The 17,387-nt window shown below is 36.9% G+C and overlaps 1 protein-coding gene across 16 annotated transcripts in view; it reads right to left on the bottom strand.

The window, feature by feature from the left end:
* The window catches only part of arhgap12a (Rho GTPase activating protein 12a), a 48,135-nt gene that overhangs the window by 21,886 nt on the left and 8,862 nt on the right, over positions 1 to 17,387 (bottom strand). For 9 of the 16 annotated variants that reach the window (XM_073919322.1, XM_021480763.3, XM_073919317.1 and 6 more), the window contains exon 3: positions 2,425 to 2,682. In XM_073919322.1, the coding sequence (XP_073775423.1) occupies positions 2,425 to 2,682 (258 nt within the window). Of the gene's footprint in view, positions 1 to 1,864; positions 1,997 to 2,424; positions 2,683 to 17,387 lie in introns of all 16 variants that reach the window. The other 7 variants (NM_001126407.1, XM_021480754.3, XM_073919304.1 and 4 more) reach the window with 1 other exon arrangement.

Raw genomic sequence — 17,387 nt, 5'->3', positions numbered from 1 at the left:
ACAGTAGCTTAAATGAATCAAGAACTAGTCTCTAGTCAAATCTGAAGTGATTTATTTTTTCTGGTTACCTGCGTGGAAAAGTGAGTCATGTTTCTGGTTTCTGTGGATTATGGTTTCATTTTGATTAGAAGACATCACTGACCAATCACATATAGACAAGTAATTATTTATATCAGCGATGCCCAAACTAAGGCCTGCGAGCCAATGTTGGACCATGGTAACCCTTAATTTGGCCCACCCTGCCATCTGCGAAAGAGGAAGAATAATGGAAACGGTTTAGATATTTCCATCTCAAATATTTTCTTTTTTTTTATTGTTAAAAGTTAGCTGTAATTAAATGTTTCAATTAACGTTGTAAATTAATCAGATTTAGTTGAAACGTACATACCGTCACCCCACAGATCAAGGTACAAATCAGGACAAATCTAGGTAAAGGTATATTCTGCTTGACTAGCGTATTCAGCATTAAACTGCACTGTTATAAATGTGCTTGTTTCTGCTTTTATTGCAACAAGTTATCATTTTAAGTGTAATTCTGCATTAGCTTATACAATTTAAAGTAATGTTTTCTAATATTTTAGGAAATGACCAATGGCAACTTTAATGTAATATAGTTTGGTTTATTTTATATTTCCCAAATTTCATTTAATGCCATTTAAGATATTTCCAACACATTTAAATATAGATTTAAAAATTATTTCCAATTTGTTTTTTTAGAAATTTATTTTGCAAGATACCAGTATTTAGCTTAAAGTGAAAATTTAGGCTTAATTAGGTAAATTATGCATTTTAGGTTAATCAGGAACTTTACTGGATAATATCTTCTAATTAATTTCTTAAGGGGGCTAATAACATTGACCTTAAGGGTGCTTTCGCATTTGTATTTCGGTTCATTTAGTCCGGACCGAGGGCAACAAAGATACATACAGTCATGTGACAAAATCCACATCACTCATTGGCCAGATGTTATAGATTGCATTTCCTACATGCTTTTCGATTGGTCAGAATTAACGTGCGGGAAAACACCAGTGGATCTCCCGCAAGTAAACAAACCGGCAGACACAAAGTGTCGCTTTTGACTATGGAGAGACGACTGCGCTGGCTGATTGTATCCCTGGTCGTAGTATATTATATAGTTTGTATACATCACTTTGGACGAACTATACATTTGAGAATGAAGCGCAGCTGCGGCTGGAAAACAATGTTTTTATCTGCATCAGACTATGTTAGCTGGATTAGTGAAAAAAAGCGCAGTACTTTTTTCCGGTTGGGTCTTTTCTAGTTCAGATCATGTCCTCACCACAAGTCAACCACTCCAGGATTTGTTTGAAAGCGTATGGAGACCACTTTTTCAAGGAGGTCTTGGTATGCTTTTTTGGCCCACTTTTGGTGCGCACTCGAGTGCGATTGCTACATTCACACCTGCTCAAACAAACCGCATCGAGGGGGAAAATTAACTCTAGAGCGATTCAATTGAAAACACCTTAAACTTTTCTTGCACCATTAAACATCCCTTAAAGATGAAAAGGTAAATATTTTTTAAAAAGAACAAAATCCACAGGCAGGCTAATGATTTTGTCTTGTTGGAGATGGTAAAAAGGTGGCTTATGTTCAAAAGAGCTGGAAGAGGTTAGCAAATATATTTTTAATAATAATTTCAAGCTGACTAAGAATTAAAACATAGCTTATTGCTAGTGCTAGATATAACAAAAAAATTAAACACAGTTGACTAGTGAATCAATGATTTTTAGAAATTAAACAATGTTAAACTAAACAAATCAAACACAAGAAAGTGTGCCTATGCAAAAAGGTAAAAACAAAGTTGTTAGTGGATTTCAGTTAGAAACCAAGTATATCTTTGTACCTTCTCATTAGTATAGTCACACACATAAAGAGTGTGTCCATGCTCATCCATTTCCTCAGACCAGCCTCTAGGGGGCGAACCGTACTGGCTGTCTGATTGGCTGCTCAGACAGTTTTCTTCCGACGACAAAACCTTCACCCAGCCAATCACAGAAGAGCAAGATTGGAGGAATGAAAGAATGAAATAGCATGATAGTAAAAAAGTTCAGAGGCAGACAAGAAAGATGAGAAAAGAAATAAATCACCAGTTAATCACCATCAACCCTTCACCCACCAGATAAGAGGAACTGAATTACCCAGAACGCTTTGCATGCATATGATTACACAGCTCAGGTCGAGAAAAGAGTTAAGCTATCTCATCATGCACTTCCCAAGACCACAGAGGATATTTTGTCTCTGAAGGAGTTGTGTTTCCCGTTTCAAGCCACAGATGATAAGATACACAACTGCGAGAATGCATGCATGTGTGTGTGTGTGTGTGTGTGTGTGTGTGTGTGTGCGCGCGCATGCATGCATGGCTGTCTGTTGAATAAGGTTTTATCTGAGCGTGTTGTGATGTACCTCAGTGTCAGTCATGTCGTGTTTCTCCTCTTTCCTGGGAAGGCTGTCCCGTGCCCGTGGGGGTTTCCAGGTCCTCTCCTGCGTGCTGCGGTTGTAGTAGTAGTGTCTGCCATTCTGGTCTTTATGAGTCTCCCAGTCGCCATTGGTGTGGATCGGAGAGGAGGACGGCAGTGGAGGAGTGGAGGACTGGGAAATCTTCATTTCCTGCAGGTTTGTGTAGACAGGAGAGTCAGGCCTGCCCTGACCCGAACCTAAAGACTGCAGGAGAGAAAAAACAGTCAGGTTCAATCAATCCTCCTTTGAAACAGTTTGAAAGCACAAATGATCAAAATAATTGGCCTAGTATGATACTAAACTGGAAAAAATACAAAGATAGCATGTTAAAGACTAGACATGGGAAGATAACAGTTTTCAAGGTATACTGCAGTTTGGAAAAGTCAAGGTTGTAAAACAGTCAAATTTTATGTAATACTGTTCCTAAGGTATGTGTAAGTTTTTTTATTTACATTTTTTAGGACAACAGTATCTTGCAGTTTTAAATTGTAAAGAAATCAAAGTTTTTGAAACTAAAAGACAGCAGAAGTCAATTATTCATTTGAATTCTTTAGCCTGACATGTTTACTATGTTTATTATAAATCTTTCAAAAAATAAATTTTTTTTTTTTTCAAAGGCGAAAAAAGTTTTTTAACCCAGACATTTAAAAAGAATATATTTCAGAGTAGTAATCACAATATCAAGATTTTTTTATCCAAGGTTGTCAGAATCTTAAACCAGCCCATGGTTATTAAAGACACTTCGCATATGGAAAAGAAAGTGTCATGCATTGCTTAAGTGTGATTTTTTCAGACAGAGTGTAGACATCTTGACGGTTCTGGGGAATTCATCTATCAAAACTGATCTTTATTTTGTATTTTCCATTGGATTCAAGTCAGGGGATTGGCTGGGCCATTCTACAACTTGATTTTCTTTCTCTGAAAGCATTTAAGAGTTTCTTTGGCTGTGTTTTGTATCATTGTCTTGCTGATATGTCCACTCTGGTTTCATCTTCATCATTCTGTAATGTCGATGTTGGACTGAAGCAGTTAATATTAATTTACAATGATGAAGGGCAGAGGGTTGCTGAAAAACTACTGAGAGATTTCAGCTGCTGTCTGGGCTTTCACTGCCTTTCTACACCTCCCTTTCTTCATGTTTTCAAAACTTTTTTCTGTGCCATTTCATTTTATTTTCCATAGCTCAATTTGTAAATAAGATTCATTTTCTTTTCAAATATTATATATTTATAGTGCTGTATGTTCTGTGATATTTCACATTCTTAAAGAAGAAGAATTTTAAACATATTTACCACTATGATATAAAAACTTTACAGATTTAAAGCAACAACCACAAACTCAAAAGTCTAAAATAATCTCCTGCCGGTTCAAATGGACCACAGAGAAATTCTGCCTAAATAAATCATGATACAGCACTTAAAAAACATTTTTTATTACAATAAATGTATTGTGACAGAAGGTGAAAATTACTTGCAGGGGACCCTGATGAGGGCAAGTGTTGCCAAAACGCATAGATGCTGTTTTATAGAATAGTCATGTTAATAAAAGCTTTTCAAGTGCCTTGGATTGCATTGTTTAAATACTTGCTTTTGTTTGAACAGGTTTACTCATATATTGCTGATCTACTAATGTAGTTTGATAGTGGAAACCACCTTCCTTTATTGTTATGGCTTCACATTAACATGAAACTCCAAGAGGTTTTTAAATAGTTTACATAAAACGACAACTGTACAAAAAAAAAAAAACATGCATGTGTCACACATAGGATACGTCATGTTCTTGTCATCTGGTCTGCCTTTTTCCGGATTTCTGCAATATTTTCTAAACTAAACAAAAAAGTAGCAGCCAAAATTTAGTTGCATCCAGAATGCTCACTGAAACTGATTAGTATAGTATTTATAGAATATATACACATGAATATTATGAGACCACAACAATAGCACAGTCCCATAGGGAAACAGAGGGAACAGATTAGAAAAAGAAAGAGAGACTGTCATTCATAAGCGAAACTATATATAGAAAAACCTGCACGGCCACATTCCAGACCCTTACAACACACATATGAATGTTTGCTTTAACACCGAGCCTCTCAACAAGATTAGATTTGCAATCCATAGAACAGCATAACAAAAAAATAATAATAACAGTACAAAGCAAACACCACTGAACAAACTGATCATTTATGAGACACCTCCATTAGGGCTGCTCGATTTTGGAAAAAATCATAATCACGATTATTTTGGTCATAATTGTAATCACGATTATTCTAAACGATTATCAGTTGAAGTCAAAATTATTAGTTAAACAGAGCAAGGAATTTTAACAGTATTTCCTCTAATATTTTTTTCTTCTGGAGAAAGTCTTATTTGTTTTATTTTAGCTAGAATAAAAGCAGATTTAATTATTTTGAAACCCATTTTAAGGTCAATATTATTAGCCCCCTTAAGCAATATATTTTTTTTGATACAATGACTTGTCTCATTACTCTAATTAAGCCTTTGAATTGCACTTTAATCTAAATGCTTGTATTTTGAAAAACATCTAGTAAAATGTTATGTACTGTCATCATAGCAAAGATAAAACAAATCAGTAACTAGACATGATATATTAAAACTATTGTGTTCAGAAATAAGTTTAAAAAAAACCTCTTCCCAAAAGGGTTGCTAATATTCTGGAGGGCTAAAAATTCTGACTACAACTGTATATATATAGTTATTTTCCACCCTGCAAAGGAGAGAGAAATAAATACAATAGAATAAATACATAGTATAAAAATATAAAACAAACTCTGATTTAAGCATCTTCACCCAAAGAAAAACACTTTAGCTACAAAAATCCTTCAGTCAGGAGCAGTAAGGGAATTTCTCGTCGTTTGATTAATGATAAAACAGGCGGCAGCATTTCGCACTGTCACTTTAATGGTTTCTCTTTCGCGTGTCTTTTGATTCTCAACTCGTTTGTTTATTACGCAAATGAGGGTTAATATGCATAATCACTAATTACCGCGTTTTGACACCTATTTGACCATTAAAGCGCTCATGTTAAGATTACTTTAGATGTCTGCGCTCCTCTGTTCGTCTCAGTGTGCGAATGAGACCGAATGCTGACTGCGTGCTTATGCGTGTGCGCGTGTTGCTCACACATAAACACGCAGTCTTTTGCGCTTTTGGTATATGATGCAATAATCGGTTATCTCGATTAATGGTTTTTCATAATCGTTAAAAGTCATAATCGAAATCGAAATCGGATTTTCGATTAATTGCACAGCCCTAGCCTCCATCCTTACTAACTGCTCAAATTTACAGAATGATGGGCTGAGGCAGGGAGTGAGGGAGTGATTGGATGAACTCCATGGCTTGCCATTTAATCAAAACCATTACACAACAGCTTCAGGAGTAATTCAATTATAACCAAACACATTCTTATAAACATTGAGAGAAAGGAAGCTCTCTTAATAATTGTGTGAAACTGATTTAACTCAATTATAAAGCAACGTAAATGAACCGGTCCAGTCCAGTTGTTCTTTTTAGATGCAAGCCATCCCAACATGCATCACTGCACCTGAAATGAGGTAATGAGCTCACACGAATGTGTGCACGGTGAACCAGGATGGCACTTAGCGGTTTAAGCCACACAGAGGATAATGTCATCAGATTAAAGACTCATCCAGAAGAGCACAAACACAGGCTAATGTTGTAGTGTGATTAAACCGGAACTGGTCAGAACTACAGATTTTAAGGTCAACATTAACCCCAGGCAGAATTGACAACTGACGCACGATATCCCAAAATATGACCATGTGCTCACAAATACAAAGTAAGATGTCAAATGAAAGACTTCATCACAACATTCAAACTTTTAAGTGTGAAATAAACTGTACCAAAGAGAAAGAATGGTGCGTAGAGCTAAACATCATGCTTAATCAGACGCACGAACGAACGAACGAACAAACAAACGAACGCAAACACACACACACACACACACACACACACTTCAGCCAATATTGATGACGTGTTTGCCAATGTGAAGCTCAAACGTGCCACAAACTGTTTGTAAGCAAAATATTTGGTCAATTTTCATTACATTTGACAGTAAGTAGGTGTGCTAATATAAAAAAGTGACCATGACAAAATTATACAGAACCAAGAAGACAGAAACAAATGCTAACAAAATGCCACACAACTCGAAACATAATCTAATTCTGTGAGCAGCTAATCTCCTTCTAAAACTGGACCCAGCCTATTAGGCCATCGTCCATATCTCAGGGGGTGGGATTATGCAATGGCTTAAAGCACGGGTGTCCAAACTAGGTCCTGGAGGGCCGGTGTCCTGCTGAGTTTAGCTCCAACTTGCTGTAACACACCTGCCAGAATGTTTCTAGCAGGGCTGCACAATGTATTGTTTCACCATCGATATTGCATTGTGCACATCCGCAATAGTCACATGGCTGAATCTGCAATGTCAAGTGGGTTCAAATTTTATTAAATGCATTTCATTAATTTTTTTTTTTTTTCAGTCAAACATATTAAGTCAGTTTGAAGCATTCAGGCACAATAAACAATAGCATTTGTTGCTTCAACAAAAACTAATTAAATTACATTTTTATAGTGAAGGCTACCAGTTGTCATTTTACTTCAGATGTTTAAAAAAAAATTTTTAATATTGTTTAATTGTCATTAAGTCTTACCAGACAAATATAAAACCTTTTTTCCTCATTTGTACGTTTAGAGATCTAGTTTAAAGTTAATTTTAATAATATATTGACATGCACTCCACTATAAAATTACCCCAAACATTCAGAAACGGTGACCAAATCAAGTTAATCATTCCATCTGGTGAAATACATTTCATATCGCAATGTATATCAATGAAAAAAAAAAAAATGCAATGTCAATTTTTTTCCAATAACATGCAGCCCTAGTTTCTAGTATATCTAGTAAGAGCTTGATTAGCTGGTTCAGGTGTGTTTGATTAGGATTGGAGCTATGGGCTGTTTCTCAATATGTGTTCCTCAGCGGTATTGCGTCCTCGTGTTCTCATGTAACATCATCATCAACTGCCAAAGTTCAGTTCCAAATACTCAAAAACGCAAGTACATAGGATGCGTGAAAGTTCCCGGATGTGTTCTTGATATCGAATACGCATCGACGTAGACCTGAGCGTAAAACTCGCTCTAGAAGTCCCAGAAGTCATTGCAACCGGAGGAAGGAAGTGCAGCATTTAAGGTAAAATTATTATTAAAGTTCAGAGATATGACTTATTTATCTTAGGAGTTTCCCTAAATGAGACTGTAAAAGCAAGCATTACCATGAAATTCTTAATAAAAGCATAAACACATTAAGGGAGTTTATTTGCTCACATTGGTATTAAAATCTGTTTTATTTATATTGCGCAATGTATATTAGCAAAGTCTTTATGTATACATTGTGAAAAGGGGGAAATATTGAATCTTTGTATGAATGCTGTAATGTTAAAATCTTTTTCGGTTAAAAACGCGTGAAGGTCATGTGACCAACAGGAAGAACGCAACATCTCATTTCTCATAGGACGTTTTCTCTGTTCACGTGGTGTCTCAGTTTTGTTCTTCCGAGGTGACCTGGCAAGAGCGGTCTACACAAGAATGCAAGTCTGCTCTCTGCGTTGTTGGAATTGAGAAACAGCCAAACTCTCCAAGACACCGGCCCTCCAGGACCGAGTTTGGACACCCCTGGCTTAAAGGGGTAGTTCATCTAGAACACAGGTGTCAAATCCTGCTCCTGGAGGGTCGCAGCTCTGCACAGTTTAGTTCCAACCCTGCTTCAACACACTTAAGCCACGGCCTCACTAGAGTTTGAGCTTGCGAAATTCTGTTGTATGGCACTGTGAAAAGGGGCGGGATTAAACAAGATGATCAGATGTCAAAAAAGCATGACTGCTCCGTATTTTACATTTCTGTACAGATCTTTTTTTTATCTTCCATTGGTCTTACACATTCACATGATGCGATTTTACAGGTCAGAGTTCACCAATTCACTATTCTCGCACAAGCTTGTGTTTCCGGTCTGCCACATTTGCATGCGCATGAATGGAAGTCGATTGGGAGAAAAGTGCAGTGTGACTGCAGCTTTGTTTGTAGGTTTCAAACAAGCCTGAAAGACTCAATTAGTTTGATCAAATGTGTTAAACTAGGGTGACTGATTAATCAGGAGTACATGGAGAAGAAATGAAAGCTAGCTTCTACTAAAAGTAGCAGAACAGTAGAACGGTGCACAGAAGTCACCGACTTTCTTCTGATAACTAGACCTCCAAACTTTATGTGGCCTTCAGATTAGCTCAAGAACAGTGCGTAGAGAGCTTCACGTGTTTCCATGGCCGAGCAGCTCCAACCAAACATTTCCATCCTCAAGTCCAATGTAAAAACCATTAGATGTAGTGGTGTAAAGATGCTGCCTCCAACTCTTGAGCAGCAGTTCCCAATTCCAGTCCTCTGCACCCCACTGCCCGGGAGAGTTTAAATGCCTCTTTAATTTGAAACGGAAAGATCAGTTCATGGATCTCTCTGTTAATGAGCTGATGATCTGAATCAGGTCCGTTAAAAGTGCAGTAGGTGATTGTCTTCAGAAACATTTGTTGTTGTGCTGGTTGAAAGTCTCTTCACATTCCAATATTAATGATTTATTGTAAATGATCCACATGTAATTATATTTATTTTTTTATTCTGGGTAAGGTATAAGACTAAAAATGTTTATCCAAATAAATACTGTCTGTCAACCAATGTGGATTTGTACAACCGAACGCGAGCTCATGTGCACATGAGACAATCACAGTGATGAAAATCAAATGCTGAATCAAAACTTTTAAAAATCCTGAATCAAAATTGCAACGTGGTGGCACAGTAGCCAGTGCTGTCGCCTCACAGCAAGAAAGTCGCTGGTTCGAGCCTTGGCTCAGTTGGCGTTTCTGTGTGGAGTTTGCATGTTCTCCCCACGTTTGCGTAGGTTTCCCCTATAGTCCAAAGACATGCAGTACAGGTGAGTTTGGTAGGCTAATTTGTCCGTAGTGTATGGGTGTGAATGAGTGTGTATGGATGTTGACTTAGCCGAAAAGATAATGAATGAATCAACCAATACTGGAGTCACTTTTGCACGACACCATGACTGAAATATTTCTTTTAGACAGGTCTTGTTCTGTTTTAAAACTAGTTTAGTCACGCAAAGCTGATTTAGATTGTGTTGTTTCACGAATGAATTTTATGCACAGAAGTGTTGTTCAGCCACTGAAATTTTCCGCCAAAAGATTGATGTGACTGTTTTCAATTCCATAAGGGACCTTTTACAGCATCGATAATGTAGATTTATATTTATATTTAGTAAATAGCGCTATTTTTCCTAGCCTGTTTTATTGAGGTGAAGATGGTTTTATATTCACATTGGTTAATTTTTGAGCAATGACACCATGTGACGTGCTCCCTATATAGTTTACCTACATGCCCTATATAGTTTACCTTTATGATACTCTGAATATTCACTCTGAAATAGCATGCAAGTATGGCTTATTAATAAGTGTAATTCCTGCACCCCGCCGCCCAACCACTAAGCATACAGTAGTCGCTTTAGGACAAAGCATATGAGAGGGTAAGACTAGAGATCATTGCATGCATGAAATATTGCACATTAAGAAAAGTTTTGTTTGCTAACTCCATAACTGAAAACGTGCTAGATATATTTTCCATTGGGAATTGCTGTAGTTTAAAGTACTATAAAGTTTTCTAACTGGTGAAGGACATGATCTAGTGGGTTGTCTCTGTCATCTTTAAGGCGCGCCGTGCGCAAGGTTGTATTTCAGTAGGCGTGGCTTTTGACGGCAGGGGAGGGACTGTGTTTCAAAGATATTATGCTAACCGGTTAGCATTTTGGCAGATCACCTACTTCACCTTTAAACAAAAAAAGACATACAAAATGTCGCGCCATGCGCAAGGTTGTATTTCAGTAGGTGTGGCTTTTGACGGCAGGGGAGGGACTGTGTTTCAAAGATATTATGCTAACCGGTTAGCATTTTGGCAGATCACCTACTTCACCTTTAAACAAAAAAAGACATACAAAATGTGCAGCTCAGGGGGGCCGGAGGACCAGAACTGGGAACCACTACTCAAAATTGTTCTCTAGATTGACTGTTCATGCTTCTCTGTCTGGCAATCTGATAGACAAGTCTGATTTTGGTGGTTGCCAGGAAAACAATACTTGCTGGACCGCACCTTGGCAGTTGTAAAATTTGGTGGAGGATGGATTACAGTGTGGGGTTATTTTTTAGAGGTTTGGCTTGGCCTCTTAATTCCAGTGAAAAGACCTCTTAATGCATGTGTTATACAATCTCATGTTGCCAATTTTGTGTGAAGAGTTTAGAGATGACCCCACCAGTGCACAACGCAAAGTTCAGAAAGACACAGATGAGCAGGTTTAGAAAGAAGGAACTAACCTCAATTTGACTGAATACCTTTGGAAAAATTAGAGTGTGAGCCAGGCCTTCTCTTCACACATCAGAGGCTGATATCACAAATGTACTACAATAAAAATGGTCATAAATCTCCAAAAACCCACTCCTAAACTTGTGGAAAGCTTTCCCAGAAGAAACGAAACTGTTATAGCAGCAAAGAGTGGGACAAGATCGCATTATACCCAACCGATTAAGATTGGGATGTCATTATAGTTCATGAGCATGTAAAGGCAGATGTACCAACACAATTGGCAATACAGTGTGTATGTGAATGTGAGGGTGTTCAAGACCTATTGTGAGCAAGCACTATAAATGCAGGAATGAGGAAGCATGTGTGAAGTTGCAGCATGTCAGAACAGAATCCCTGGAAAGCAGAAGAGAGCAAAGTTCCCTCTCTTTAGCTCCAACAACCACTTTTAGCCCCTCATTTCTTTCTCCGTTTCCAAACATTTATAACTCTCTGATGCTCTCTCTGCCTTTCCAATCATATTTTAACTCTCACTGTCATGACAAATATTTAACAAATAAGTCATACATCTTTACCACTCAGCAAAAGAGGAAAAGACAATCATTTCAAAATGAAACAATGTGTATGTAATATACATTTTAAAAGCTAAAAACCATAAACAAAGTAAAACTAACATTAAATATGTACTTGCATTACATACTTTTACAGTCAGACTAAATTAAGTGCATTTTAAAACTTCTCTTTTCTCTTTTTAAACATTACATTTCTAATATTATTGTGTCAAATTCACATTGTCCCCATTTTCTGCCGGCTCCACTTCACTGCTTGGTTTCCGACATGAGGAGACTTCACACCTCCAAACAACAGAACGCTGTGTGCCAACATGCCCTAAAGACACAGACAAGTGTATTTCTGTGCCGCTCTAACAGGTATGCACTCAAAAATGAGGTATTTTTGAAAGAAAAGAAAAAAATAGGGGAAAAGAAATACGTTCAAAAAAAGAAAAAGCTATTATAAAAGTGAACAAAACAAAAGGAGAGGATGAGGAATGTAATGTGATGTATTTTGCCATGTCAGCAACCAAGACTTTTTTCATGGCAAGAACATTTCAATAATAAATATACAATTAAAAACAACAAACAAATGAATACATGAATTAAATAAGATATTTAGTGTTAACATGATAAAACATTTTTTGTTAAAAATGTCCTTAAGAAAGTTAATTTCATAAAACAGCCTTCTGGAACGGATTTAAAGCAGGACAGTCCAGTAGAATGTGTTTTACAGCAAAGGGGAGTTGTGGACTACAAACATTAAGTAGGGTCTTCATCTTTAAGCAAAAAGGTATGAGTTAATCTTGAATGTCCAATACGACATCTGGTAAAAATCATTTGATCAAATCTAGTCTTAAAATGTCTTAAAACTCTGTTTGAGATTACAGGTTGTATTTCATACAATTTATTATTTTTCAATGCATCCCACTAGGGCTGCACGATTCTGGCTAAAATGAGAATCCCTTTTTTTTTTTGCTTAAAATTATGATTCTGTAGTTGTAAAATAAAGTTTAATACGAGTAGGCTATTATTATTATTATATATGGTAAAAAACACTAATAAAATTAGGCCTATGTGTAGATCTACTGTTGGTTAAAATGCTCAATTTTTGTATAGACCATGGAATTGTGAACGAACTTTAAATTTATCCTGTTTGTTAATTTACAGTAAATGAAGCCAACAGATTACAACTAGTGATATTTCTGAAGTTGAATTATTATGTTTGAGATATGCTTGCAATCTGTGATTGACAACATTATGAGACAATATTTTACACTGGTAAAATGAGACAGTTTTTATCATCAGATGCCCTTTTGCATTATATTCAACATTATTTAGGCTAGAGGAGTTATACTGACACTGTTAAACATTTACTGTTACTGTCAAGTGCGGGTCATGTCATGGCTGCCATCACTTTGAGAAAAAAAAAAGCATACATGCAAATCCTAATTCCCGCACGGCTCTCTCTGTGCAACAAACTGAACGTTATTTACAACTTTATAATCTGTTATTCACAGTTTATGCAGGTTCTGTTCACTAAAGTAGACATCATGGGCGGGCAAACGCTCGCGTCCTCTCGGTAGTAAACCATAAACAGTGCATCAGACCATGTGTGATTTTGCAGCCGTGAATGTTATTACATTAAGACTAAAATGACATTTACGGGTAAATTATACCTTTAAATAAAGTATATGACTCTGTCCACGTTGCTGATATAAAACAATGTGAAAACTCAATGCTCAATTAAGATCGTGTGTGTGTGTGTGAGGGGGGTGGGGGGGGGGGGGGTGGGGGGGGGGTGTCGAATCGAGATCACAAATTTTTTTCGATTAATCCTACATCCCACTCCTCTTGCCACTAATTTAAAATCTAAATGTTGATTAAAAGGTCTAATTTCAGGAGGAGGAATTTGGCATTTGTTCACCACTTGTTTTAAAGCGTCATTAGCAGCTAACAGATGAGGAAAGAAATCTGAATTACACACAAAATACAGTAAAACCAAGTCAACCTAAACATCTACAGTCAGTTCAGATGCATCAGCTACAAGGGAGGAAGAGAGAGAGATAATCTGGTAATCTAATAATGCCATGACTCAATCAATTTTGAGCACAAACATTTATTCTTTCACATAAACAAAAAACTGTTTTCTTCCTTGTTTTTTGGAATACTGTATAAATTGAGCCTCTGCGGTCATTTTTAGACCGCACACACACAAATAAACTGTAATCCACTCAGCCACTACTGACCAGCCCTAGAGAGCTCCTCACTACATGAAGAATAATCCTGCATGTGTGTGTCCTCTGTGCTAAGGATGATGGGACATAGATTATGCCATGCAATCCTCCTTAGACTGACATCTGAAGCTAAACAGCGAGAAAGAGGAAGCCAGCTGTGAACCTAAAGAGCACTTCAGTAATCAAGTGAGTAACAAGTTTATGAATATGTACAGTTACTAACATCTTGGCAGTAGTAAAGCTTCGAGGCGAGCTGAGAAAGTGCTGAAAATATAACCCAAGGAGCACCACTTCAAAAAGCCTTGGGCAAGAGGTGGCATAGTTCTTAATAACATCATAAAACACACCCATATGCTGCAAAACAAAGAGTGCACAGTGGATCTAGAGAAATTAGACGTACACACCGGTTACCTGAAATCAACATACCTATAATGAACCGCCAAATAAAGTGCTTGTTCAAATAAAAACTGTCCCAATTCACAAAGGCTGCACAGAATAGACATTGAAATAATCAATGGAAAAACTGCAAAGAATTTGTGGTCACGACTCAAACTAAAGCCTAATACTACACCCTGCAAAATATATTTATCAGCTGAGACTAGAAGTGTGCAATATAAAAGATACAAACAGTACAATTTCTTGTGCCTGAATGCTTTTAAAATGAAAATGCTCAATTAAAATGTAATATTGCTTATATACTACAGCTAAACAAAACACTGCTGAAGCAGAACATTTCCAGCTCTTCAGCAACCCTGCAGTCTTTGTTTAAAGGGCACCTATGATAAAAATCAACTTTTGTAAGCTGATTGGACAGAAGTGTGTGTAGCTATAGTGTGTCCTTGGTCATATTGGAGGGATATAAATCCAACAATTGTCTTTTTTTTTTCAATTTCCTGACGTGAAATTAATATCCAAATTCCAGTGATTTTTAGGCCCACTGTAATGTGACGTAGGAGTGTGGTTTCCCTAACATGTATATACTAGGCATGGGCTGGTATGAGGTGTATGTGTACTGCAAGTGGCATTTCTGTGGGACTCATTTAAAAAAAAAGCTTGAATAAACTCCTCCACAAACACATTTAGACTTTTTTTTAGTCTGTCTCCATCACTGACGGCTGTTCATCTGATGTGACGCAATATGAGAAGCAGATGCGCATGTGGAAATGGTGGGCAGGAAGAAGCAGTTCATTTGCATTTAAACAAAAACAGCTACAATGCATTCAGACACTAAAACTGGCAGATTCTGGAGTCTATCATAAATTACCTGATGGATTTTGAGCTGAAACTTTACTGACACATTCTGGAGACACCAAACGCGCATCTTACATCTTGTAAAAGGGGTAAAATAGGTGCCCTTTAATAAATCGTTTTTAATGAATCATTTGATTCAATGGTCCATTCAAAAATACAATCACATGGTAAGTTTCAATGAATCAGCAGTTTGGAACAAATGATAAAATGAATAATTCAATAAATCCCTCATTAAAAAGCCCCTATAATGTGTTTTTGAAAATGAGCTTCCATGCAGTGTGTAAATCAGCTCGAAGTGAAGGAAACACTGCAGGTTTAAATCTAAAAGTGCAGCATGTTTAAAACTATTGATTCTTTAGCAAAATATTTGACTCAGAGTCAAATAAATGAATCGTGTTGGGTTCGGATCTTCTGTTTGATCGCATTAACATCGGTATGATACCCCTACGGACGCGCCGTCCCTGGCTGTGGAGAATAAAGGGTTAAAGTTCATTTTCACAACAATATCACAGTATAGCCAACCGTGTGGTGTGTTTGTTCCTGTCATTTTTCTGCTTGATACAATAACCTACGCTGTCAACAGTTTGCTATTAAAGGAGCAGTAGAGACTATGGGACTTTGTCAGACTTTGACAGGGACTTTGTCAGTAACTTTTTACAGTTCACATGGACCAGTTTCTTCTTCCTCTAGATCATAACATGTAAGTGTCAGTAAAACTGTTGCCTCGTTTTGTGTAGTTTGCAAAATATGCGTTTAATTGTGTGTTGTAACTAGGGCTGCACGATTATTAAAAAAAAAACATCACAATCTCGATTCGATCCTACACATGATCTTAATTCAGCTTTTCTACGATTCAGCCAATTATATTTTCAAGGTCAGGAGAAAAGCTTAAAAGCAGCTGCACAGGTCCACACAGGAACATGGACACCTTCAAATGGTGTTAAAAGTGTCACAAACTGTATTTACAAGGTATAATTCTCCCAGAAATGTCATTTATAGCTACTTTATAGCTACCAAGAACGCACGCCAATGACGGCTACTTAAGTGAACAGAAACTGCATATGCTGTTAATAGCAAGTTATAAAGTTGTAAATAACGTTCAGTTTGTTGCACGGAGCGATTGTTTGAGAGCCACGTTGAAAGAATGCTTTGCATGTGTGTGTGTGTTTTATCACAGTGATGGCAGCTATACGCGCACTGGGAAGTAAAATTTAAACCTCTGCGCACATCATTTAAATAATCATAACGCATTTTACAGTTATGAATACAACAAACATTTGATATTTTTTTTTTTCCTTTCATAGCTAACACAGTGTTGTGCATGAAAATAAATGTTTTACAGTGTCAGTATAGCTACTCTAGCTTATATAATGTTGACTATAATGCAAAAATGTCTGTGAAAACCAGTGAAAACAAATGCTCTAATAATGCTGACAATGACAAATGACAAGCACATGTCTTAAACATAATAATTCAAAGTCTGTTCAAGTCCACCATAATAACTGTACAAAATTTAGCATTTTAAGCAACAGTAGAGATACACATAGGCCTAATATTATTAGTGTTGTTCTACCATCACTTTAGAATTATAAGGTTCTATCTGAAATTTTTCTTAAAATTGTTATTGATAAATTCTTATTAAATGAAAACTTATTGTTTACATTAAGACTTTAAAAAAAATGTTGCACACATACTGTTTGCTATATGGATTGCAAAAACTTTGAAGCTAAATATCTCAAAATCATTCAGAACGCAGATAGAACCTTATAATTCAAAGGTGATGATATGTTTGAGAATTAACAATACTATTAGCCTACCCATATTAACCTTTATTTTACATCTAAAGAATCGTGAGAAAGAATCGTGATCTCGATTTTGAGCAAAAAAAAAATCGTAATTCACATTTTAGCCAGAATTGTGCAGTCCTAGTTGTAACTTGTACACACTTAGCGTTACTTGTAATCATGCATCTATTATAGATCAGTGCTTGTACTGTAACGTTATCTCACAGGTTTGATCTGTGTGGGGCTGTTCACATATCTCGTGTGCTAAACGTGACGTGTGCTAAACGTATAAAACGTGACGTGTGCTTCTTCCTTTACCGATTTTAAGTGCCTTTCTGAACTGGCGATCCTCTGCTGTTTGCCTTTGCTATGGCCACCATCAGCTGTTCTAACACATGTACCGTGGTCAATTTTCAAAAGAGTTTAACTTTTGTCACTGTGTGGATTAGTACTGAATGTGTGTCATTATTACTTGGGGTTAGGTTTAAGAGTAGAGCAATATGCTGGTCTTTAACCGCTTTAATTTATTGCATTCCTGCATTGGGATCTCAATTTCATAGCCGTGTGGGCTTTTCTCTCTGTCTCGTGCTGAACGCAGTCAACTAATCGCAATAGACTGGGTCATCGGACCAATCACCGCAGATTA

Source organism: Danio rerio, chromosome 2, assembly GCF_049306965.1.
Source record: "Danio rerio strain Tuebingen ecotype United States chromosome 2, GRCz12tu, whole genome shotgun sequence".
NCBI classification, from domain to species: domain Eukaryota; kingdom Metazoa; phylum Chordata; class Actinopteri; order Cypriniformes; family Danionidae; genus Danio; species Danio rerio.
The sequence above is the reverse complement of the archived record's forward strand: the minus strand, read 5'-3'. Positions and strand labels throughout refer to the sequence as shown.